The 25,071-nt window shown below is 39.7% G+C and overlaps 1 protein-coding gene across 6 annotated transcripts in view; it reads right to left on the bottom strand.

Moving 5' to 3' along the window:
• Window positions 1–2,385: 2,385 nt before the first annotated feature.
• Window positions 2,386–25,071, bottom strand: part of LOC105499461 (importin 11) — a 229,150-nt gene continuing 206,464 nt past the window's right edge. For 3 of the 6 annotated variants that reach the window (XM_011772018.3, XM_011772016.3, XM_071098881.1), the window contains one exon: window positions 2,539–3,816. In XM_011772018.3, coding sequence (XP_011770320.2) covers window positions 3,652–3,816 — 165 coding nt within the window. In that variant the 3' untranslated portion in view covers window positions 2,539–3,651. Of the gene's footprint in view, window positions 3,817–25,071 lie in introns of all 6 variants that reach the window. The other 3 variants (XM_011772019.3, XM_011772017.3, XM_071098882.1) reach the window with 2 other exon arrangements.

The raw sequence follows: 25,071 nt of genomic DNA on the forward strand, positions 1-25,071 counted from the left end.
AGGCTGAGGCAGGAGAATGGTGTGAACCCGGGAGGTGGAGCTTGCAGTGAGCCGAGATTGCACCACTTCACTCTAGCCTGGGCGACAAAGCAAGGCTCCATCTGAAAAAAAAAAAAAAAAAAAAAATCCCAATTCTAGATTGAAAAATTAAGCAGCCAAATGCAATGTATAAATATTAAATGGAGCTGGGTCTGGTGGCTGAGGCCTGTAATCCCAGCACTTTGGGAGGCCAAGGCGGGCCACTTGAGCCCAGGAGTTCGAGACCAGTCTGGGCAATATGGTGAAACTCCGTCTCTACAAAAATATACAAAAATTAGCCCCACATGGTGGCAAGTGCCTGTAGTCCCAGCTGCCTGGGAGACTGAGGTGGGAGGATCACCTGAGCCAGGGAGGTGGAGGCTGCAGCAAGCCGAGATCAAGTCACTGCATTCCAGCCTGGGTGACAGGGTGATACCCTGTCTAAAATAAGTGAGAGGATTCTGGATGAAAAAACACATGGTTTTTGTATGTCTTTTATTACATGCCACATAAAGGACATCTGTGTGGCAGTAGGGAAAATTGGAATATGAACTATTAGATGTTATTGCATTATTGAGAATTTTCTTAGGTGTATAATGGCATTAGTGGATATGTAGAGGAATGGCATCCTCAGATGTCTGCTAAAGTATTTGGAGATAAAGGTTGATAATAATAAACTTCTGTAGTGTTTGTACTTTCAAATGGTTAGTGAAAGTACATGTGTGTATATGTAAGTATATTTATATACAGACACACATATATAAAGAGAGTAAATATGGCAAAATGTCAAGTTTGGTAAATCTAGATGATGGGTATACTGGGGTTCATTTACACTATTTTCTTCATGCTTCTGCAGATTTTTTTCTTTTCTAAAGTTAGGAGAAGAAAGTATTTTGGTTTTCATGACATGCATGTTATCTTCATTAGCTCTTCAACTTTTAAATTTCTATGCACTTCAGGTTTATGACTTGGAGAAGTAGAAAAGACAACAACCCTTAGTAGGTGAGCCTTATATTTTAATTCATGGAATTATAAATTAGTCGTGAGGCTACAAAGATCCAACATTTTCAAAACCTGATGATTTTGTATGTTAAGAGTGACTCCAAATTGATGCGAGTCTGGAGTCAGGGAGTTGCCCAGTTCCAGTATAGTGCCATTGACGCTTAAGTAGCCTCACCAAACCATGCCATTATAGAGCAGTTTTTAAATAACTATCAAATTATTCAGTGACAGCATCATTTTATTTCATACACAATCTCCTTCACCTGCAGGCCAACTGCTTTAGAATGTGCCCTTCCATCAGAACCCCTATTTTCTTATAGCATGTCGGCAAGTCTGTGTTCCTAATCAACTGTGAAATTTCACAAAGGTGGATACTCTGTTCTCATCTCAGAATGTAGCATAGCATTATGGCATGAAACAGTAACTCAATAAATACTAACTGAATAAAGAAATGGGTAAAATAAAGATTAAAGTGAGGATTTTTCAAGAAAAACTGTATCTTTTTAAAAAGTGTATGCAATAATGTGGATTCTCTAAAATGACTAGTAGGAGAGAGAGGAGGGACCAACTCATAAGGAAGCTTTAAAATGTCATTGTTAGTCACATGGGCCTTTGTGAGAGGGTTGGGAGAAGTCTTTGGAATAGAAAATAAATAGAAAAGGAATGTTTTTGGAGTATAAATGATCATTACCTTGTTTCAGGAGCCACAGTTCAACCAGAGGCCAGAGGCCTGGTTGAGTTGTTTGTCTTAAACTTAATATATTTGTTATATAGTTCTGTTAATGAATAGAATTCTGTAAACCAATAATTACATTTTATGTCTTAATTGAGCACTTAAAAATTCAAGATACATGAATTATTTTTCTGAGCTATTTATCAAGCCTATTTAAACTTACGAGTTTAAAAAATGAAGCAAACTCTTTCCCTGAGATAAGCTTTTTACTTCTTTTGCAAGGTAGCTATTTCAGTAATATTTGCGATGGCACTATAATGAAATCTGTCAGGAATTGGAAGGATGAGTACTTTAACTAAAAAATGAGCATGTTTGAGAATTTCTGATAACACTAATGGGTTAGTGTTTCAAATGAAAATAATTAAGTCAACAAAAAGAAATTCTTGGATCAGTCTTGAGGACTTAGTAATACTGATAAAGAAATATCACTTGAAAGGAGCTTTTTGTCTTTAAATGAAGATAAATTAAAAGGGTAACTAGGATTTGCTACCTGCAGTACTGATACCTACTAGCACAGAATCCAAGCTAGAGTATAAAAGAAAACTCCCTTTCTAAGTCATTGGGCAATTTTTAAGAACTCATTTTTTGGGGGGAGCAAGAAAAGTAGTCAGACAAATCAGTCCAAGGTGAGGTATCTTTGGAAAATTTAATTTGGACCATATTTTCCTCCTCTTTCTGAAAACATCAAATATCCCCATACATTTTGGGTTCCACAGCTTACAAAGGGGCAGTGGGTTTCCCGCAGTTACATACTGTACCCAACTTTCTATAGAAAGATAAAACATTTTACAACCTTGCTTTTGAGTATTTCCTAAAAAATGCTTTAAAGTTTCCTTACAATCAATGGCAAGTAAAACAAAGTAAGGCTTTTTTTTCCTCCTTTTCCCCTTTTTATGTACTGCATGTTGGAGGAATAAGGAAGGAAGACTAGTTCCATCAGAATACTAGTAATCCTGGTACCCTGGGGATTACTGCTGGATCCTCCCAGGTATACCCCTATTATTGAGGCCCTGATGCAACCCTGCACTGAGGAACCTGAGAAGGGTAAGTACTGAACAGTCTGTCATAGCCACGTGGGACTGTCACAGCACAGGTGGGACTGGGAGTCGCCCAGTTCTTCTTGGTGCTCACAGGAGTAACAAAGGAACTAGGACCAAACCATAACTAGAGGTCTCCCATGTGGTACTGCAGTCTCACACGTTCACTTTTACAGGCCTTACAAATGTACATTTGTAGACTCAACGTATTTACTGGGAAAAAAAAAAAAAGAAAAAAAATGCCTTTACTAATTTCTGTATCAAATTATTAGAATGAAAATAAAAGCATTTGTCTGATGAAACACACTTTCTATGTTAGATGAAAATAACTCCCTTGCAAGATAAGCTTGGTAATGTGTATTTGTCACTATTATACATTTTTGTTTAGTACACACATTTCTTTAATAGCATCATCTGAACAGCTTTGTCAGTTTTCAAACCTGTAGTTTCATTAGCTTAAAAAAAGGATAAGGCAGCCAAATTTAATGAATTTTGGTTGCAGAAAAACATCTCGGGCATTAACTCTTATCTTCAAATGTTAAGAGCACATAATTAAAAGATAAAGTTTCTTCTCTTAACAGGAAACTAAGCAGCTATTGTCATCAAATGTACTTTTACATGTACTTTTTAGTAAAGGGCCCCCTCATAAATATAAAATTAAATTCTTTTGAGGAATAGGTTTGTGATTTTAGTTATGCAGGATTTACATTTATCCTTTACATTTTGTAGTAAAAAAAATGTGTGGTCTTTGCTTATTTTCATGAAGTGATTTCTTCATCTCAGCAGGCTCTTACATACAAACGGCAGGCTAGGTTACTCAGCTTGTTTCTGAAAGGCGAGGCAGCCACATGTCATGTGCTCTTAGAATCCTTGCAAAAATTCCTGTAGCTGGGTGACAATCTCCGTGTCCACCGTTTCCATGAGGGACTGGAAACCTTGTTCTCCTAGCATCTCCTGCTGTGCCTTGAGCTTCTCGTAGATGAACTGCTGCAGTGACACCATATGAACAGGGTCCTTCAGGGCCAGCTGTGGGATACAGAGAGGAGCAAGACTGTGTCAAAAAAGCAAAACAAGTCTCTCCTACCTGCAATTTACAAGTTCTTTGTAATCTCTTCCACAGTAACAAAATTGCTTCTGCCTCTCTTCTTACACAGATTCTGTAATAGTCTCACAGTGGAAAAATCTGTCAAAGAAAATTTCATTCAATTAGTCTAACTTCAGTTCCCTAGGGCCCCCTGAACATGTTTTCTGATTAGCCATTTCTGAAGAGCTGGGGGACTCACTCATATAAAGCATCAAAGCCTAGTAGAAAGCATTCTAAAAGAAACAGAACATGCTGAAGAACATTAAATACAATTGTCCAGCATTCTCCTTAGGAAGATAGGGTAGGCCACTGTGGCAACCTAGTGATGCCCTCAGGATCCAGAGAGGAGACAGGGTTTGCCCTACCCTGGATTGCAATACTATTTAAATTCCTGTATATGCTTCTGGCTGGAAAAAAAAAAGGGATTCCTCGTCTCCCACTGGGATATTTGGAAAACAAAAGAAGTATAATTTCATGAAAAATAACCCATAAGTCTACTCCCTAAAGATAACAATGATAAAGGAAAATATTTTGGCTTCTTCTATCCCTGTGGCATGCACATACATACATATACATAAAACACACCTGGACCCAGGCTAAGTGCAATGAATCCTGGAACTAAGAGTGTTACCAGAAAAACTGGTAAAATCTAAATAAAAGTCTGGAGTTGAATCCTGGAACTAAGAGTGTTACCAGAAAAACTGGTAAAATCTAAATAAAAGTCTGGAGTTTAGTTAATAATAATGCACCGATGTTGGTTTCTTAGTTTCGATAAATGTACCATGTATATCTGAAAAATGCAGGGCTGGGCCCGGTGGCTCATGCCTGTAATCCCAGCACTTTAGGAGGCTGAGGTGGGCAGATCATAAGGTCAGGAGTTTGAGAACAGCCTGCCAATATGGTGAAACCCCGTCTCTACCAAAAATACAAAAATTAGCCTGGCGTGGTGGTGCATGCCTGTAGTCCCAGCTACCTGGGAGGCTGAAGCAGAAGAATCGCCTAAATCTGGGATGTGGAGGTTGCAGTGAGCTGAGATCGCGCCATTGCACTCCAGCCTGGGCGACAGAGCGACAGAGCAAGATTCCGTCTCAAAAAAAAAAAAAAAAAAAAAAGAAGAAGAAGAAAAATATAACATACAATGTTAACATTAGGAGAAACTGGGTGAGAGGCACATGAGAACCCTTTGTACTATTTTTGTTACTTTTCTGTAAACCTAAAATTATTCCAAATTAAGAAGATTATTCTAAAAAATGGACTCAGCAATTAGAAAAGCATACACCTCTGTGGCCATTTGGTATAAGGACAAACCGCTCTACAACTGACATCTCATCTTATGTCTTAGCTTATACAAGTGTCTAATCATACAATTTCTAAACAGCTAGGCCTGTGTTCAATTTTGAGATAAAAGCTGACGTCTCCAAGCTCTGAATGACATTCAAGGTTAGTTATTCTCAAGTTAATGACTTCATCAGAACTAGAATACAGATTGGAAAATTCCTGGTTTTGTTCTCTTTCCATTACTTCCACATGCTCTTGCCTTCTAAGAAAGTATGTGATCATTCAAGAAATATTTCCATTGAAATGGGTAATTTAAAATTAGGAATCTTCAGAGGCTTCAGTTATTAGCAAGAGATAATTACCCAGAATTCCTGACTCTGGGGTAACACCAGATAAATGAAGTGTTAATAGCCAGATTCACTTCAAAAGTCCACACATCGGATTTTAATGAGCAAGTGGCTCAGTATTGCTTAATTTTAAAATTATTACTCTAAGACAGAATGGTTCTAGTTGAAGTGCGTATCAGTTCCCTCTGTTGGTAATGATAGCCTTTTGACATATGCTTCAACCCATGAAGTAGTATTCTAAAGTGGTTCAAGATTTTAGTTTCTGTGGGGCTACTTACAAATTTCTTGTTCTTTGAGATTTCTATCCCTTGAAACAAAGTTTTCCATTATATTTCACTACATTAATAAGATATTTCACCCAGCAAGAATTTAGTGAAGCAAAATCTTTCATTTTCCTTAAGTTATGTGGCATGTCATTATTCACTTTTTAAGCCTATATGTCCAATTATAATTTTTCAAAAACTACTTACCGTAAAGTTATTTTGTCAGAGGCCTTTGAACCAGTGCAACTCCATCTTTTTTTTTTTTGGGGATGGAGTCTCTCTCTCTCTCTCTGTTGCCCAGGCTGGAGTGCAGTGGCACAATCTCGGCTCACCTCAAGCTCTGCCTCCCGGGTTCACGCCATTCTCCTGTCTCAGGAGTAGCTGGGACTACAGGTGCCCACCACCACAGATGACTAATTTGTTTTTATTTTTATTAGAGATGGGGTTTCACTGTGTTAGCCAGGATGGTCTCGATCTCCTGACCTCATGATCCGCCCGCCTCGGCCTCCCAAAGTGCTGGGATTATAGGCCTGAGCCACAGCGCCTGGCCTGCAACTCCATCTTGAATAGGGGCTGGAGAAAATAAGGCGGAGACCTACTGGGCTGCATTCCCAGGATGTTAGACATTCTAAGCCACAGGATGAGATAGGAGTTCAGCACAAGATATGAGACATAAAGACCTAGCTGATAAGACAGGTTGTGGTAAAGAAGCTGACTAAAACTTCCCAAAACCAAGATGGCCACAAAAGTGACCTGTGGTCATCTTCACTCCTCATTACATGCTAATTATAATGCATTAGCATGCTAAAAGACAATCCCACCAGCACCATGACGATTTACAAATGCCATGGCAATGTCCAGAAGTTACCCTATATAGTCTAAAAAGGGGAGGTACTGGCTGGGTGCCATGGCTCACGCCTGTAATCCCAGCACTTTGGGAGGCTGAAGAGGGCAGATCAACTGAGGTCAGGAGTTCAAGACCAGCCTGACCAACACGGAGAAACCCCATCTCTACTAAAAATACAAAATTAGCTGGGTGTGGTGGAGCATGCCTGTAATCCCAGCTACTTGGGAGACTGAAGCAGGAGAATCGCTTGAACCCAGGAGGCGGAGGTTGCAGTGAGCCTAGATCATGTCATTGCACTCCAGCCTGGGTAACATGAGCAAAACTCCGTTTTTTCAAAACAAAAAGAAAAAGGGGGGGGAGAGGGGGAGGAACCCACAGTTCCAAGAATTGACTACCCCTTCCCCAAAAATCTCATGAACAATCCATCCTTTGTTTAGCATATAATCAAGAAATACCCATAAAAGGCCAGGCATGGTGGCTCATGCCTGTAATCCCTGCACTTTGGGAGGCCAAGGCAGGTGGATCACCTGAGGTTAGGAGTTTGAGACTGGCCTGGCCCACATGATACAATGAAACCCTGTCTCTACCAAAAAAATACAAAAAATTAGGGGGCCATAGGTGGCGCATGCCTGTAATCCCAGCTACTCGGGAGGTGGAGGCTGCAGTGAGCCGAGATTGTGCCACTTGCACTCTAGCCTGGGCAACAACAGCAAAACTCTGTCTAAAAAAAAGAAAAAAGAAAAAAGAGAGAGAGAGAGAGAGAGAAAGAGAGAAAGAGAGAAAGAGAGAAAAGAGAGAAAGAGGGAAAGAGAGGAAGGAAGGAAGGAAGGGAGGGAGGGAGGGAGGGAGGGAGGAAGGAAGGAAGAAGGAAGGGAAAGCAAGCAAGCAAGCAGCCTTTGGGGCTGCTCTGCCTACGGAGTAGCCATTCTTTATTCCTTTACTTTCTTAATAAGCTTGCTTTCATTTCACTTCACTCTGTGGACTCAACCCTAATTCTTTCTTGCGTGAGATCCAAGAGCCCTCTCATGGGATCTGGATCAGGACCCCTTTCTGGTAACAATTTCCTACTGAATTTTGCTAAAGTGTTTTCCATCCTAGGAAAATACTAAATAATTGCTAACTTTGAATTTAATTTTTCTCACTTAGAAACGGAACATTTTTTAATAATAATAATATATTCAGGCTTCCTTTCCATGAAACTTGGTAGATGACACACAAATACACTAGGTATATAACAGAACAAAAAAATCTTAAAGGAAAATTTATCTACAACAATGTATTTAACCATGTGGTCTTCAAAAATTCCTTAGTTTAATTAAAATATCTTTGGTTTCAAAATTCCCTTCTTTTCTGACTTCTAATTGTTTTGCTGCAGGTAACTGTCTGAAATATATCTAAAATAACTAAGTTTCTAAGATCTGTTGGATGTAAACTCTCCTAACTTTGTGGCTTAATGAAGAGTATGAGTCCGGCAGATACCAACCAGAACAAACTTAATCAATAGGGCGCAGCAATACAAACTCAATCATCAAATTATACCCACTGTGAAATCCAATCTGTCCTTTGAGAAGCTTGGAATACAATTTCTAAATGATCAGCTTGTAAGTAAAGGAACATTTTACATTGCTATGTCTAGAAACACTGGGACCTAGACTTCATGAGATAAAAATGGCAGTACATACATACATATATACATACATGTCTCAGTAAACAAATTAAAATTCTAATTTAGCAATTACCTTATAATCTAGGTTTCCTGACATAATTATTTTTCTTTCTATTAGTCCTTGACCACTATTACTTGGGCATTCTTACTCTAGTATGCCTTTATTGCAATGTGCTTTAAATCTCTGAGAGTAAACTTGAGAGCAATGCACAACTTAAGGAATCAGACAAAGTAATTATTTCAAGCCTAGATCTGAGCAACAGAACATCTGCTTATTTCTTCACGTTTCGGTATGCAATGATCTTCAGAGCAATTAAATGGGAATCAAAATACAACATCCACATTTACTAAACTCCAATCACAAGCAAGGCTTCTGCTAGGTACAGGGTAGGCCATTCACATATATAATTTCATTTAAAATTAATAATAAGAATAAAGGAGGAAAGGGAAGCCTCAGCAATGTCACAACAAATCTTTATACAATAGTTCTTCACTTGGCAGCATAAGGGAATCATTCGGGGAACTTTAAAAAATGCTGATGTCTAAGTCCTACCCCTAGTGATTCTGATTTTAAGTAGTTTCAAGTTCTAGAATATTTAAAAGCTCCACAAGTGATTGTGATATACATCCAAAAATAAGAAACATTGCTACAGAAAAATGTGGGCCAAGAGTTTTGAGGCCTAACCTCTCAAGTAAACACAATAAAACATCTACAGGTATTTCTATATGCATTAACATAAAAGAATACAGACAACACGCTAAATAAAACACGTAACACTTGAAAAAAAACAAAACAAAAACCCTTCAGCTACTAATTATAAGCTCTTTAAACTCAAACCCATTTACCATTACTTACATGCCAGAAACCTTTCAGGTTTCCTTTCTCTTTTAGTCTCACTGAGGCAATTTTGAGGGAGTTTTACTTTACTGTGTGCATACTAGGAAATGCTGATGACTTTTTTTTTTTTAATCATTGTTTGACTCCTCCACTGTCCAAAAGTTTAGTGTGCTTCTGAGTTTCGTTTTTATTTCCTGAATTCCAAAGGATTCCTCAAATCACAGGGTAAATAAGATTCAAATTTGTAAAGGACGTTCATTTAGCCTGCTTTTCCTAACTAGTTATTGCTAGCATATAACAGCAACATACATTTACATATAATTATCACTTATTAAATTCTCTTCATAGTTGATCTGTTGATCTTCTTGGACTTTTCTGGCTTAAATTACTGACAGAGACAGGGGGCAGCCAAGGCCCCACTCTCCTTCCTGCTGAAACCTCGCCTTCAAGCCTAAAACAGCCTGAAGGCTGAAAAACAGGACTGCAGGCCTGGGAGAACCTCCAACCGGCCTGCCCCCTGGGAGGACTGGGTGGAGTCTTGGGAAATTTATGCCCCGTTTGCAGGGGGAGGAGCCTGGCCTGTCCTGTTCCTGTGTGGTAGGTATCCTGGGATTCAATCTGTGAGATGGGGGCCTGTTAACAGGTACCCCTGTCACTTTGCTGAGTTTTTTTCCATTTTGCCCAATAAATTCTGTTCCCCCTCGCCCTTCAAAATGTCTGCGAGCCTAATCCTTCCTGGTCATGTGACAATAACTTGGTTTTTACTACAATATTATCATTACAATGACTTCTGAATTTCGTCTCTTCTTTGCCAAAACTTAAAACTTACATCCACTCTCTTCTCATTACATCGGATAGAAACTCTGTATAACGGACTATTGTATCATCATCATCATCAAACTCTTTTACTCTTCTTCCTAGGCCACACAGACCACATTTCCCAGCCAATGGAATGTGAGCAGAAATGATAAGTGCCATTATTCAACCTAACTCTTAAACCACTCCTACTCATTCTTTTTCACAGTTTTCCAGCTAGACAGAGCCATGTGTTAAAGCCATGCATTTCAATAAGTCTGGATTGCAAACCAAAAATAAAATTATAAGCCCCCACCCCCCGCCACCCACCATCCATTTGAATGAACTTCCTCTTTGGCCAGGACACTCTTAAAATTTAACCTGAAAGACTACTTCAGGCCATGATGGTAAGCAGATGTGCCTCATTATACCTCTCCAGTATTAGAATCAACACAGACATTAAGTCTGACAAGAGATATTTATAATTTATTCTCTTTGAAGCCTACTACCTGGAGGCTTCATCTGCATGAGAAAACTTTGGTATCCACAACCCAGACATTTCCTTTCTATTGACCCCAGGTCTTCAGAAAAACTCAACCGTCAACCAGAAAAAAATCTACCAATAATCTGGAAGCCTCCTGCCTCCACATTTTGTCTCACCTTTCTGGACCAAACCAATCTATTTCTTTTTTTAGACAGAGTCTTGCTCTGTCATCCAGGCTGGAGTGCAGTGGCGCAATCTCGGCTCACTGCAAGCTCCGCCTCCCAGGTTCACACCATTCTCCTGCTTCAACCTCCCAAGTAGCTGGGACTACAGGCGCCCGCCACCTCACCCGGCTAATTTTTTATATTTTTAAGAGAGACAGGGTTTCACCGTGTTAGCCAGGATGGTCTTGATCTCCTGACCTCATGACCCGCCCTCCTCTGCCTCCCAAAGTGCTGGGATTACAGGCGTGAGCCACCTTGCCCAGCCCTGTATTTCTTAAATGTATTTGATTGAAGTCTCATGTCTCCCTAAAATGTATAAAACCAAGATGTACCCCAACCACCTTGGGCACATGTTCTCAGATCTCCTGAGGGCTGTGTCACAGGCCATGGTAACTCATATTTGGCTTAGAATAAATCTCTTTAAATATTTTACAGAGTATGACTCTTTGTTGACAGGATCATCCCTCAAAGACTTCAGATTTCAAGACCCACTCCTGCTCCTCCCTCTCTTATGTTTTTCCTGGGCAATAAACTATTACTTTGAGATTCCAGAGGTCTGTTATAGAAGACAGCATTTCCTGGCATTTAGAATATTCACTATCCAGTGGTATGTTTGTGCACAGTTTCAAATAGATATTTTAGCATGGTAAAGACATAATATTCTATTCCTATTTCAGTAAGAAATTTTACCAGGAATAAATGCTAAATTTAATGTTAGATTAAATTTGCTGATAGTAATTTACATTTCTGTATCTATTTTTATTTTAAAAAGCCATCTACACTTTTCTGTTTTATTCTTTTTTCTAGGTTCTAGAATAGCTGAACTAGCATAGAATGATGTATTCCTTAAAACTGGATACAAAGAAAGGAAGGGAGGGAGGGAGGGAAGAACAAAAGAAGAAAAAGGGTGGAAAGACAAGCTGTTGCTAGAAGAATGTCATTAGTACTTTTTCATTTTACAAACAGGGTCTCACTCTGTCTCCCAGGCTGGAGTGCAGTGGTGCGATCTCGGCTCACTACAGCCTCTGCCTCCTGGGTTCAATCAATTCTTCTGCCTCAGCCATTCAAGAGGCTGGGATTACAGGCATGCAATACCATGCCTGGCTAATTTTTGCGTTTTCTGTAGAACCAGGGTTTCACCATGTTGGCCAGGCTGGTCTGAACTCCTGACCTCAAGTGATCCACCTGTCTGTCTTGGCCTCCCAAAATGCTGCCATTACAGGCATGAGCCACCCAGCCTGGCCTGTCATTAGTAATATTAAATGAATTAAACTACATTAAAAAAAAGACTGATAGTACATTCTGTTAAAACCACTTGCAACGAGCAAGCAAGAAACATTTGAGAGGAGGGACTTTTGCGGGCAAGAAGGCAATTAAAAATGCTTCTTCCATGGTTATAAATCTATTTCTATCTGGTTCTAAGTGATTTTTCTTTTTGCAAAATTAATATGGGGGAAAACTGTTCTGAAAAGATTTTTCCATTGATTAGCCTAGACTCGCATGTATAATACCTGAAGCCATACTATATGCCTTCTTATTCCTAATATTTTATGTTTATTCTTCTACCCCTTGATTAAATTGGCCAGGTTTATCTACTTTGTGGGCATTTTAAAAAGAAAAACAGGCAAACAATACTTATTCATCAATTTTAGTACTTTTCTGCCTTCTAATTTTTAAAATTATTGTCTTCTATTTTTTCAAAGGCTGATTTTTTATAATGTCTTCTATTTTTCCTTTTTTTCACATCTTGACATCAGTAGAGTTCATTTATTTTCATTTTTTCTTGTATAATAATAAAATTACTTAAGGCTAGGAATAATTGTGTTCACACGTTTTTATGTGTAACAATCTCAAAGCTGTATATCATCTACTTCAAAATTTCAAGCTTCCCCTTTAAAATACTGTTTAAAAAACTTTATGAAACCAATATTTCTCTCAACCTTTGTGTAATATCTGGTTTTACTTTAATGTGGTCAGATAATTTAACCTGTACTATTTCTACTCTGAGAAATTAGGGATTTTCTTTGTTAGCCTAGAATGTGCTCAGTTTTTGTAAATGTTTCACGAATATTTATATATATAGATATTAAGTTTCCTGATATTATTCAGATCTGTCACTATACACATACTAGATCATCTTAAGTTCAACTAAACATAGGCTCACAAGACTACCATACGCTATGCTTAGCATCAGTTTATACAGAAGGCTGTGGGGAAGACTTGCTATCAAAAAAAAAAGAAAATGTGTAGGAAAATAAGATAAATTTTGTACCAATAAAAATGTTACAATTTTACATGTATTTTCAGAATCCTATAAAAAAGTATGTTGCTTTTTGAGATAATTTCTTATATGTTTTATAAAAGCATTTCTACTTGTAAGTCAATTTTGGCAGTGCAATTTAGGACTATCTCTATTCAATTTCTAGCGATGGGGTGATCTCTTTACATTAAAAAAAAATCAACTTTAATATATAACTAAATTAAATAATAGGGAATTGTTTTCTTTCCATTCATCTTATTGTCACTAAAGTAAAATGACTACATAATAAAGTGTAACAGAATATTTAGGGGTGTGCTATGCACATCAATGTTACAAAATTAGAAAATAACAGACTGCTAGAGATCTAAAAGCGCCACTATCCAGCAATGCCTTTAGTTCTATTACTTCCCTCTCAGAAATATAATTAATATTCCTGTTTGTCCACTATGGGAGAGAATATACTATAAAACCAAACATGTGAATTAATACATTGTTCCTATTGTATGTGGACACCAGGTGATTCAGAGAATGGAAAGAAGGTAAACTGTGGAGGAAAAATCAGATGAGATTTCTATTTGAAATCTAAATGTCATGGATATGCTGAGTTTTCTGAATATCATTTATTTCCATCTACACTTTTATTACAGGGACTGAGAAATCTGAACAAGTATGAACATCTATAGGACACAGCTGCTCCCTTATAGCTCCTTATTGTTCCAATTGCCTTTGTGGTTCCAAGAAGCAAGATCACTGAGCAAATCTTAGGAGAATCTCAAGTCTCTTGGTAAAAATGCTCAACAAGGTCAAGCTATCAGGTGAAGGACTGAAAAGTGCAGGTGCTACAAAGAGGAAATGTTGAATGAGAACCTTTAAAGGCAAGAAAGTTTAATAATGAGTCAGTCAGTGTCCTCAATCTCTTTCAAAAATTTGATTTCATCAAATGGTATATCAATAATTTATAAAAATGATAAAATGTGATGGAGATGAATAAGGGGCTAAAAACTTTCCATCTTGACCATCTGGTGACAGAGCAAAATTGTTTAATAAACCAAGTTTGACTATGAAGCTAATTTTTCTAAAGCAGATCCTGTTCTGTCACTGATTTTTTTTTTTTTTTTTTGTCCGAGTCAGAGTCTCACTCTGTGGCCAAGGCTGGAGTGCAGTGGCGCAACCTTGGCTCACTGCAACCTCTGCCTCCCAGGTTCAAGCGATTCTCGTGCCTCAGTCTCCTGAGTAGCAGGGACTACAGGGGCATGGCACACGCCCAGCTGATTTTTGTGTTTTTAGTATAGATGGGGTCACGCCATGTTAGCCAGGCTGGTCTCAAGTGATCCACCCGCCTCGGCCTCTCAAAGTGCTGAGATTACAGGTGTGAGCCACTGTACCCAGCCATCTCACTGGTTTTTATTATCACAGATCAGATGTATACATATTTCTAAAAGTTATTTGTTTATATTTTGATTTACTGAGGAATTTTCAGAAACAGTAGAAAACTTTTGGCAAGAAAATATTTGAGATTGTGCTTAGCCACATCTAAGAAAACTTCCTGGCATTTTCCTACTACAGGATCTCAACTTTCTCCTCCTGCCCACCCCGCCCATCAACATTTGGCTACCTACAGATTAACTGCTTCCACTCAGTGAATAATGATGCCATTAAATAGATACATCCACATAGCCAGTTAGCTGTCCTTGGGCCTCAGTAACAGAAATATGTTCTCTCTGTTTTCTGTTCTGGCTCCTCCTCCTCTCTGTTCTGCACCACTGCCACCCCCTTCCCTTCCACCCATCTTCCACTTTTAATGACCTGTCATGACACATGTACCTATCAAGATAATCCAAATGTACCTATCTTTGATCAGCAAATTCCATTTTGTCATGTGTGAAATAACCAGAATGGAGTCACTTGTGCTAGATGCCATGTAATCAAACTAAATTTCAAAACAGACCAGTTTTCTAAAAATGGGATTCACAGTAACCAATCGAAAGGGGCCCAGTAAACCTGAGATAGCATGATAATGAAGCACCCTTTCCCTTAGCCCATCCAAGGAAAGTAACCAAATGTTAACCAATCCACTGTTTGTACTATGCTGTTTACTTGTCCCTGCTCAAGTTCCCTTACAAAAACCAACTCTTCCACCACCTCCTCAGAGCGCCTATCTATTTTGCTGACTGGATGCTGCCTGATTCATGAATCACTAATAAAAACTAATTAAATCTTTGAAACTCACTTTGTTGAAATTTTGTTCTTTGATACATGAAACATATTCACAGGTTCCAGGGATTAGGACATGCACATCCTTGGGGGATGAGAGAGATTATTCTGCCTGCTACAGTTATGGCATACAAGGCCCTCTATAAGCCATTTGCTATTTTGGCATGTGGTATGCACCTAATAAATACTTCTTGAATGGTACTCCTACAATTACCCGCTGCTCAGTGAAACAAGATAATTATACTTGCAAAATCTAAACTCAAACAAAACTATACCAACAAAACATGAGTGGCTTAAATTCAGGGTTTCTCAAACGTGGCACCATCAAACATTGGGTAGATAATTCTTTTTAAGGGGGGGTTGTTCTGATACAGACAGGAAACAGGGAAATACTGGGTAGAAGAGGGCGGTTTCCCAGCAAAGGCCCCCACCCTCAAGCCTGGAAACTGGACGCCCTAAATGGGAACAGGCACTCCTGTTTTCATGCCCAAAAGTTTCCACATGGCCCACTACACCCCGCTATCCTGTACCTATATAAACCCCAATCCACCTGGCCTGCACAGGGCGGAAAACCGCTTAAAGGCATTGTTAAGCCACAAACAATTAGCATAAGCGATCTGTGTCTTAAGGGTGTGTTCCTACTGCAGTGAACCAAGCCCCTCCCTTCCTTTCCCATAAGGGATACTATTAGTTAATTTAATATCTATAGAAACAGTGCTAATGACTGGTTTGCTGTTAATAAATATGTGGGTAAATCTCTGTTCGAGGCTCTCAGCTCTGAAGGCTGTGAGACCCCTGATTACCCACTTCACACCTCTGTATTTCTGTGTGTGTGTCTTTAATTCCTCTAGCGCCGCTGGGTTAGGGTCTCCCCGACCGAGCTGGTCTCAGCAAGTGGTGTCCATTCGTGGGGGCTTGAATCCAGGTGGAAGGATCGCCAAGTGATGGCTGGAATGGAAAACTAGCTGGAGGACACCCGAGTACTCTCAAAGCAATCCCCGTGGTGAGTAAGAAGGGGAGCTTGGAAGCATCAGGGTAACAATGGGACAGGTTTGGGGTCTGGTTCATTCCAGCCTTGGAACTTTTTCACACTGATAACGAGGAGGAACAAGAGTATAGTAAAGTAACAGAAGAGGTTACAGAGCATGTTTATTTGCCAACTACAGCTAAAGCGGCAAGGGAAGGAGAGGTTCATCCCTACACTTCTGCACTCCCTCCTCATTATTTTGAAGAAGATGACCCCCCAAATCTTTCTTTTCTGGAGGACACTTGGCGAAAAGTAGTTGTCCCAGTGACTGCTTGAGCAGCGCCTTGAGTGACCGCTCTTAGTTCTTTTTTTTTTTTTTGAGACGGAGTCTCGCTGTGTCTCCCAGGCTGGAGTGCAGTGGCGTGATCTCGGCTCACTGCAAGCTCCACCTCCCGGGTTCACGCCATTCTGCCGCCTCAGCCTCCCAAGTAGCTGGGACTACAGGTGCCCGCCACCACACCCGGCTAGTTTTTTGTATTTTTAGTAGAGACGGGGTTTCACCATGTTAGCCAGGATAGTCTCGATCTCCTGACCTCGTGATCCACCCGCCTCGGCCTCCCAAAGTGCTGGGATTACAGGCTTGAGCCACCGCGCCCGGCCCGCTCTTAGTTCTATTCAGGTAGGAATTCAGCAAGCTAGACAAGAAAGTGATTTAGAGGCTTGGCAGTTCCCTGTTAGAATACACCCCCCAGATCAAGAGGGAAGTATTATAGCTACATTTGAGCCTTTTCCTTTTAAATTACTCAAAGAATTAAAACAAGCAATAAATCAGTACAGACCAGGTTCTCCTTTTGTAATGGGACTGTTAAAAGAACATTATTGTTTCCAGTCGGATGATTCCTACTGACTGGGATGTTCTTACTCGAGCTTGTCTAACTCCTGCTTGGTTCTTACAATTTAAAACTTGGTGGGCAGACGAAGCTTCCATTCAGGCTGCTCGCAATGCCCAGGCCCAACCTCAAATTAATATAACTGCACACCAACTTTTGGGGGTTGGCGGCTGGACTGGTTTAGATGCACAACTGGTCATGGAGGATGATGCCATAGAACAGCTTAGAGGAGTGTGCATTAGGGTTTGGGGAAAAAAATCACTTCAGGTGGAGAACAATACCCTTCCTTCAGTGCTATAAAACAGGGACCCAGAGAACCACATGTTGATTTTACAGCTCAGTTACAGGAGTCTCTTAAGATTATTGCAGATTCTGCTGCTCAGGATATAGTGTTGCAGTTATTAGCTTTCGACAATGTTAATCCCGACTGCCAGGCTGCTCTGCAACCTATTAGAGGGAAAACACATTTAGTTGATTATATCAAGGTCTGTGATGGTATCGGAGGTAATCTGCATAAAGCTACCTTGTTGGCACAGGCAATGGCAGGACTGAGAGTGGATAAAGGAAATACTCAATTTCCTGGAGCTTGTTTTAACTGTGGGAAGCATGGTCATACTAAAAAAGAAGGTAGAAAAAATCAGTGAGTCAGGCTGCCAGATAGGGGAAAAAAGAAAACTGTTGAGCCTGAAATATGTCCAAAATGTAAAAAAGGAAAACACTAGGCTAGTCAGCGTCACTCTAAGTTTGATAAAGAAGGGAACCCGATTTCAGGAAATGCCATGAGGGGTCCGTCCTGGGCCCTGTTCTAAACCGGGGCATTTCTAGCTCAGGCCATTCCCTCACCCCTGTACAATGTCTGTCCCCCGCCACGGCCAGTAGTGCCGCAGCAGATTTATGCTGCACAAAAGCTGTGGGCCTTCTGCCTGGGGAACCCCCGCAAAACGTACCAACAGGAATCTGTGGACCCTTGCCAGCAGGGACAACAGGATTACTTTTAGGAAAGTCTAGTTTAAGTTTAAAAGGCATACAAATACATTCAGGAGTCATTGATTCAGCTTATAATGGGGAAATTCAAATTGTTGTATCTACTTCTGTTCCTTGAATAGTAGAGCCACGAGAGCGCATAGCACAGCTACTGATTCTGCCATATGTGCGAATGGGAAAAAGTGAAATTAAATGAACAGGAGGATTTAGAAGCACAAATAAACAAGGCAAAACAGCTTACTGGGTAAATCAAATTACCGATAAGCATCCTACCTGTGAAATAACTATTCAAAGAAAGAAATTTAAAGGTTTGGCAGATACACGGGCAGACATTTCAATCATTTCTCTACACTACTGGCCGTCCACGTGGCCAATTCAACCTGCTCAATATAACATGGTTGGAGTTGGTAAAGCCAATGAAGTATATCAAAGTAGTTACATTCTGCATTGTGAAGGGCCTGATGGACAACTTGGGACTATTCAACCAATTATAACTTCTGTACCTATAAATTTATGGGCAAGAGATTTATTACAACAATGGGGAGCACAAGTTCTAATTCCAGAACAATTATATAGCCCTCAAAGTCAATATATGATATATGAAATGGGTATGTCCCTGGTATGGGACTAGAAAAAAAATTTGCAAGGTTTGAAAGAACCACTTCAAGTGGAAAAACAAAGTTCCCACCAAAGATTAGGAAAAAATTTTTGATGGCGGCCATTGTTAAGCCTCCAGAACCTATACCTTTAAAATGGTTAACAGATAAGCCAATTTGGATAGAACAACGGCCACTAAGTAAAGAAAAACTGGAGGCTTTAGAGAAATTAGTTGCTGAACAATTAGAAAATGGGCACGTAGCTCCAACATTTTCTCCTTGGAATTCTCCAGCTTTCATAATTAAGAAAAAATCAGGTAAACGGAGAATGTTAACTGACTTAAGAGCCATCAATTCAGTTATACAACCTATGGGAGCATTACAGCCAGGATTGCCTTCTCCTGCTACAATTCCGAAAAAATGGCCTTTAATAGTCATAGATTTAAAAGACTGTTTCTTTACTATCCCTTTAGCTGAGCAAGACTATGAACAGTTTGCATTTACAATTCCTGCAGTAAACAACCTGCAGCCTGCTAAGTGTTATCACTGGAAAGTGTTGCTACAGGGCATGTTAAACAGACCTACCATTTGCCAGACATATGTGGGGCAAGCAATTGAACCTACTCGTAAAAAATTTTCACAGTGTTACATTATTCACTATATGGATGATATACTTTGTGCTGCCCCCACTCGAGAAATATTATTCCAATGTTATGATCACTTGTAAAATTCCATTTCTTGTGCTGGTTTAATGATAGCCCCTGACAAAATTCAGATTACTTCTCCTTACTCCTACTTGGGGACCTTAGCAAATGACACTATTGCACCACAGAAAGTAAACACATGTAGGGATAAATTAAAAATATTAAATTATTTTCAAAAATTACTAGGGGATATTCACTGGATATGACCTGCTCTAGGCATTTCTACCTATGCCATAAGTAATCTGTTTTCTATCCTTAAAAGAAATCCTAGTCTCACTAGCCCTAGGCAATTAACAAAACAGGCTGAGGCAGAGTTACAACTGATTGAAAAGCAAGTCCATAAAGCTCAGATAAATAGATCCAGAGAAGACTCTAGATTTGCTAATTTTTTCAACTCAGCATTCACCTAGTGGTGTTACTGTCCAAGAACAGGACTTAGTAGAGTGGCTTTTTCTTCCACATACTAATTCACAGACTCTAACTCCTTATTTAGATCAAATCGCTACTATGATAGGGATTGGGAGAACTCGCATTGTTAAATTACATGGATATGATCCTGGAAAAATTATTGTCCCTCTCACGAAGGCACAAATACAGCAAGCCTTTATAAACAGTCTTACTTGGCAAACTCATTTAGCTGACTTTGTGGGTATTCTCAATAATCATTTTCCTAAAACGAAGCTGTTTCAGTTTTTGAAATTAACTAACTGGATTCTCCCTAAAATAACTAAATTTAAACCAACTGAAGGTGTTGAGAATGTTTTTACAGACGGGTCTAGTAATGGTAAAGCTTCTTATTTAGGTTCAAAAAGTAAAGTTTTCCAGACGCCCTATACTTCAGCTCAAAAAACGGAGCTTGTAGCTGTAATTGAGGTATTGACTGCTTTTGATATGCCTATTAATGTGATTTCTGATTCTTCATACGTGGTTCACTCCACAGTTAATTGAAAATGCTCAGTTATGATTTCATACACAAGATCAATTGATGACAAAAACAAAAAAAGGAGGAGAAATAGGGATTACAGGGCAGCCCATACACAATTGAATCTAGCATTATTTGGTGAAAAGATCTAATAACAAAAAGTTAATAAATAGGTAAAATAATAACTTGGGGTAGAGGTTATGCTTGTATTTCTCCAGGCCAAAATCAACAGCCAATTTGGATACCATCAAGACACCTGAAACCTTATCATGAGCCAGATGTCGAGGAGGAGATTCCGGGAGCATCCCGAGGACCCCCTGGTTGCAGCCATGTTGAGGCTGATGCTGAGGAGGACCCCAACTGTCACGAACAACACCTGTCGAACACAGCCACCCATCTGGGGACAGATCAAGAAGCTGTCACAGATGGCAGAAGAAAACCTGAGGAAAGCAGGACAACCAGTCACAATGAATAATTTAATGGTAGCTATGATAGCGGTTATCACCACTGCTGTGAGTATTCCTTCAATAAGGGCTGACACAGAGAACAATTATACTTATTGCGTATATTTATCAATCTTGGCTGGCAATAATGCCTGGATGCAATCACTCTGACACAGTTATACATGCTTTCTGATCTCAGTATTTACCATAATAAATCTGCTCCTATAATTGAGACGTACCGCCCTCAAAAACCTATTTGTCAACAGGATTGGACCCAGTTAGAAAAAATGAACGTACTTGTTTAGGAAGATTGCACTGCAGAACAGGCAAAGGTGCTGTACAACGATTCCTATGGAATCATTATTAATTGGTCCTCTAAGGGGATGTTTAGCTTGAATTGCACCTCTCAGTCTGCGTGCCAGGGCCACACTACGTTCAGCTGATCTGAACAAAATGGTCAGATGGAAGAAATGATAAGAAGTATGGCAAAAATTCCTGTTATCTGGAACCGTGACGGTATAGTGGCACCTCAACCTCAAATGATATGGACCGCTCTAGAAGCTTAACATAAGGATTTGTGGAAACTATTAAATGCTCTTAATAAGATCAAAATTTGGGAAAGAATAAAAAAGCATCTAGAAGGACACTCTACAAACTTGGTTTTGAATACAGCAAAATTAAAACAAACAAATATTTAAAGCATCCCAGGCACACCTGACCCTAATGCCAGGAACTGGAGTGCTTAAAGGAGCTGCAGACAAATTAGCAGCTAGTAACTCATTAAAAATGGATAAAAACACCTGGAAGCTCTGTGGTTTCAACGACGATCATGCTTTTAATCTATGTTGTCTTTGTATAGTCTGCAGATGTGGATCCTGACTCCCGCAAGAAGTAGCTCACGTGTGACAAAGCTGCCCTTTTATATCTTTGCAAATCAAAGAAGGGAGACATGTTGGGAGCAAGCCCCCCAAAGTCTGGCCATAAACTGGCCCCAAGACTGGCCATAAATAAAATCTCTGCAGCACTGTAACATGTCCATAATGGCCCTAACGCCCAAGCTGGAAGGTTGGGGGTTTACGGGATTGAGGGCAAGGAACACCTGGCCCGCCCAGGGTGCAAAACTGCTTAAAGGCATTGTTAAGTCACAATTAGCATGATGGATCTGTGTCTTAAGGGCGTGTTCCTGCTGCAGTGAACCAGGCCCAATCTATTCCTTTAATTCGGCCCATCCTTTCGTTTCCCATAAGGGATACTTTTAGTTTATTTAATATCTACAGAAACAATGCTAATGACTGGTTTGCTGTTAATAAATATGTGGGTACATCTCTGTTGGGGCTCTCAGCTCTGAAGGCTGTGAGACCCCTGATTTCCCACTTCACACCTCTATATTTCTGTGTGTGTCTTTAATTCCTCTAGCACCGCTGGGTTAGGGTCTCCCAGACCAAGCTGGTCTCAGTACCTACCCCATACATCTGAGAGCCACCTCCACCACTCAATAAAACCCCCACATTCACCATCTTCAAGTCTGTGTGTGAGCTGATTCTTCCTGGATGCCAGACAAGGTCCTGGGTACTAAGAGGGCACTGAGCAGGTTAACGCTCAAGCTGCCTGCAGACAGCAAAGCTAAAAGTGGACTGTAACACACACACACTTGGGTTTTAGGAGTTGCAGACTACCAAACTTGGATGTTGTCATAGGGTCAGAGCCCAGGGGTACTTGCCCTGGCTCCTGCACCTACCTGTCTGCATGCTCCCCCTCCCGCAAGGGGTTTGAGCACTTGTGGATAAGTCACACCTCTGTTGCATATCCTGTGAGGGGCGTCAGGAAACTCTCCCATTTCAGTTCTAAGTCCTGCAGAACTTGAGCAACAGCCTTGGCTCCCACTCATTACTGCCAGTAGCACTTTCCTGTCCTGTAACAACAATGCTGGCAGGGAAGGGCAAGGAGCAGGGCAACATAGTACCCAGTTGAGAGCCACTATTAAACAAAGATCCTTCCTCTTCTTTGTTTGTATGTAAAAGTTACCTCAACTTAATTCACACAATGACATAAAGCCATTTTGAAATAAGGTTAAGAAACTCATCAGGTTTCTTCCAGCTCAGTAAGACAGTTGTGGGGATGCAATCAACTCTTGTTAAGTTCAAAGAAAGTCATAAATAACATCTGAATAGTTTATATAACAAAAGCTTTCCTTTTCTATGTGTTTTATTTTAAAGTACTTTATTCCAAGGGATATCAGATGATTTATTAATATGATGTTCACACACAATGCACATGAAAAAGAAAATAAAGATAAAACTGCACAACTGTTTTAAAGTCTGTCATAGGTAATTTCACCTTGCAAGGTTTCATGTAAAAATTAAAGTGGCTAGGATATATACGGAGAAGACTTGAAGGCTCGGGGTAGCACAGGCCCTTCTTTTTTTTTTTTTTGAGATGGAGTCTTGCTCTGTCACCCAGGGTGGAGTGCAGTGGCACAATCTTGGCTCACTGCAAGCTCCGCTTCCCGTCCTGGGTTCACACCATTCTCCCGCCTCAGCCTCCTGAGTAGCTGGGACTACAGGCGCCCGCCACCATGCCCGGTTAATTTTTTGTATTTTTAGTAGAGATGGGGTTTCACCATGTTAGCCAGGATGATCTGATCTCCTGACCTCATGATCTGCCCGCCTTGGCCTCCTAAAGTGCTGAGATTACAGGTGTAAGCCACCATGCCCAGCCTGGAATTATCTTAAGGGTCACTGATTCATGAGTTCAGTAGTTAATGCCAGCTGTCAACTGGGACCTCAGCTGGGGAAAATGAGGCCTACTTCTTATGGATTTATGGGCTTCTTTATAGTATGGTGGCTGGTTTCCAAGTACAAGTGTCCCTAGAGAACCAGGTGGAAGCTATATCTTATAATCGAGACTTGGGGAGTCATAAACTATCAGCAAATGTGCCCAATTTCAAAGGGAAGGAATATAGACCCAACCTGCTAATGAGGAAGAATGTCAAAATCACATTTTACAGAAGAGCATGTGTGCCAGGCATTGTGGCTCATACCTGTAATCCCAGTGTACTTGAGCTCAGGAGTTCAAGACCAGCCTGGGCAACACGGCAAAAGCTCTTCTCTACAAAAAATATGAAAATTAGCCAGGCACGGTGGTGTGCACTTGGAGTCCCTGCTACTTGGAGGGCTGAGGTGGGAGGATGGCTTGGGACCATTAGATAGAGGTTGCAATGAACCAGATCACACCACTGCACTCCAGACTGGGTGAGAAAATGAGATCCTGCCTCAAAAAAAAAAAAAAAAAAAAAAAAAAAAAAGGAGCATGTGGAATAGGAGATATTATTATGGCTATTCTTGGGAAATAAAATCTACCATGGGACTCTTATTCAGAAGCAGATAATCAAACAAAATGTCCAGTAAAAAATTGTGTGTGAGAGGGAGATATGAACAAGCCATTCATCAAACAAAAAAAATCAATCAGCTATAAACATCTAAAAAATTCTTAGTCTCACTCATAATTAAGAAAAAGTACATTAAACAACAATACACTGTTTTCTACTTATCCCATTGATCAGAATGTAGGATGACTCATGAATCACTGCTGGGCACATAAATTGTCAATTTGGTAAAATCTATCACTATTTCAAAAACACATATCCTTTGGCCCAGCATATCTACTTCTAAGAATTTTTCCTACAAACTTTTAGAAGTGCACAAAGACAGGCACATGATGTTGTTTACTGAAGCACTGCTTATAATAACTGAAAAATGGAAACAGTCTCAATGTCTTTCAAGAGTAGAGTTTCTCATTTTGGCCTCAAGGCCCTTAATATTTTTACATTTAAAAGTTATTGATGATCTCAAGAAGTGTTTGCTTATATGGGTTAAATCAATCAATATTTACTGGATCAGAAATTAGAAAATTCAAAAATATTTATCAACTCACTTAAAAATATCAATAAATCCATTACATGTCAATATAATTTTTATAAATAACTATTTTTCAAAATAAAAATATCTCTTTAGTGAGAAAAATGGCACTGCTTTACACACTTGGAAATCTAATGTGTGGCTTAAATGAACGCTGGATTCTCCTGTTTCTGCATTCAATCTGTTGCATTATGTGTTTTAGTTAAAGTAAAGAAAATCCAGTCTTTCTCAGATATGCAGCTGGAAAATGTAGTAGTATTTAACAGCCTTTGCTGACCGTTGTGGATATTCTTCTTTGAAACTACACTGAAACTCACAAATAGTAGTTTCTTAAAAGAAATCTGAAACCATATCAATAGACCCCCATTCTCTGTCCCATTATAATGCACTGGCCTTACTCTCTGAATAAATCTTTACCTTTGAATGATTTTTTAACATGTACTCACTGATCATTTGGAAAATACTGGTTCACTGAATTATGCAGTTCTTCATTTAAGAAAAATTAAGCAGCAGAACAGAATGTAACATAATTTTAACATTTAAAATACACACATCATA

Source organism: Macaca nemestrina, chromosome 6 (assembly GCF_043159975.1).
Source record: "Macaca nemestrina isolate mMacNem1 chromosome 6, mMacNem.hap1, whole genome shotgun sequence".
Lineage (NCBI taxonomy): Eukaryota > Metazoa > Chordata > Mammalia > Primates > Cercopithecidae > Macaca > Macaca nemestrina.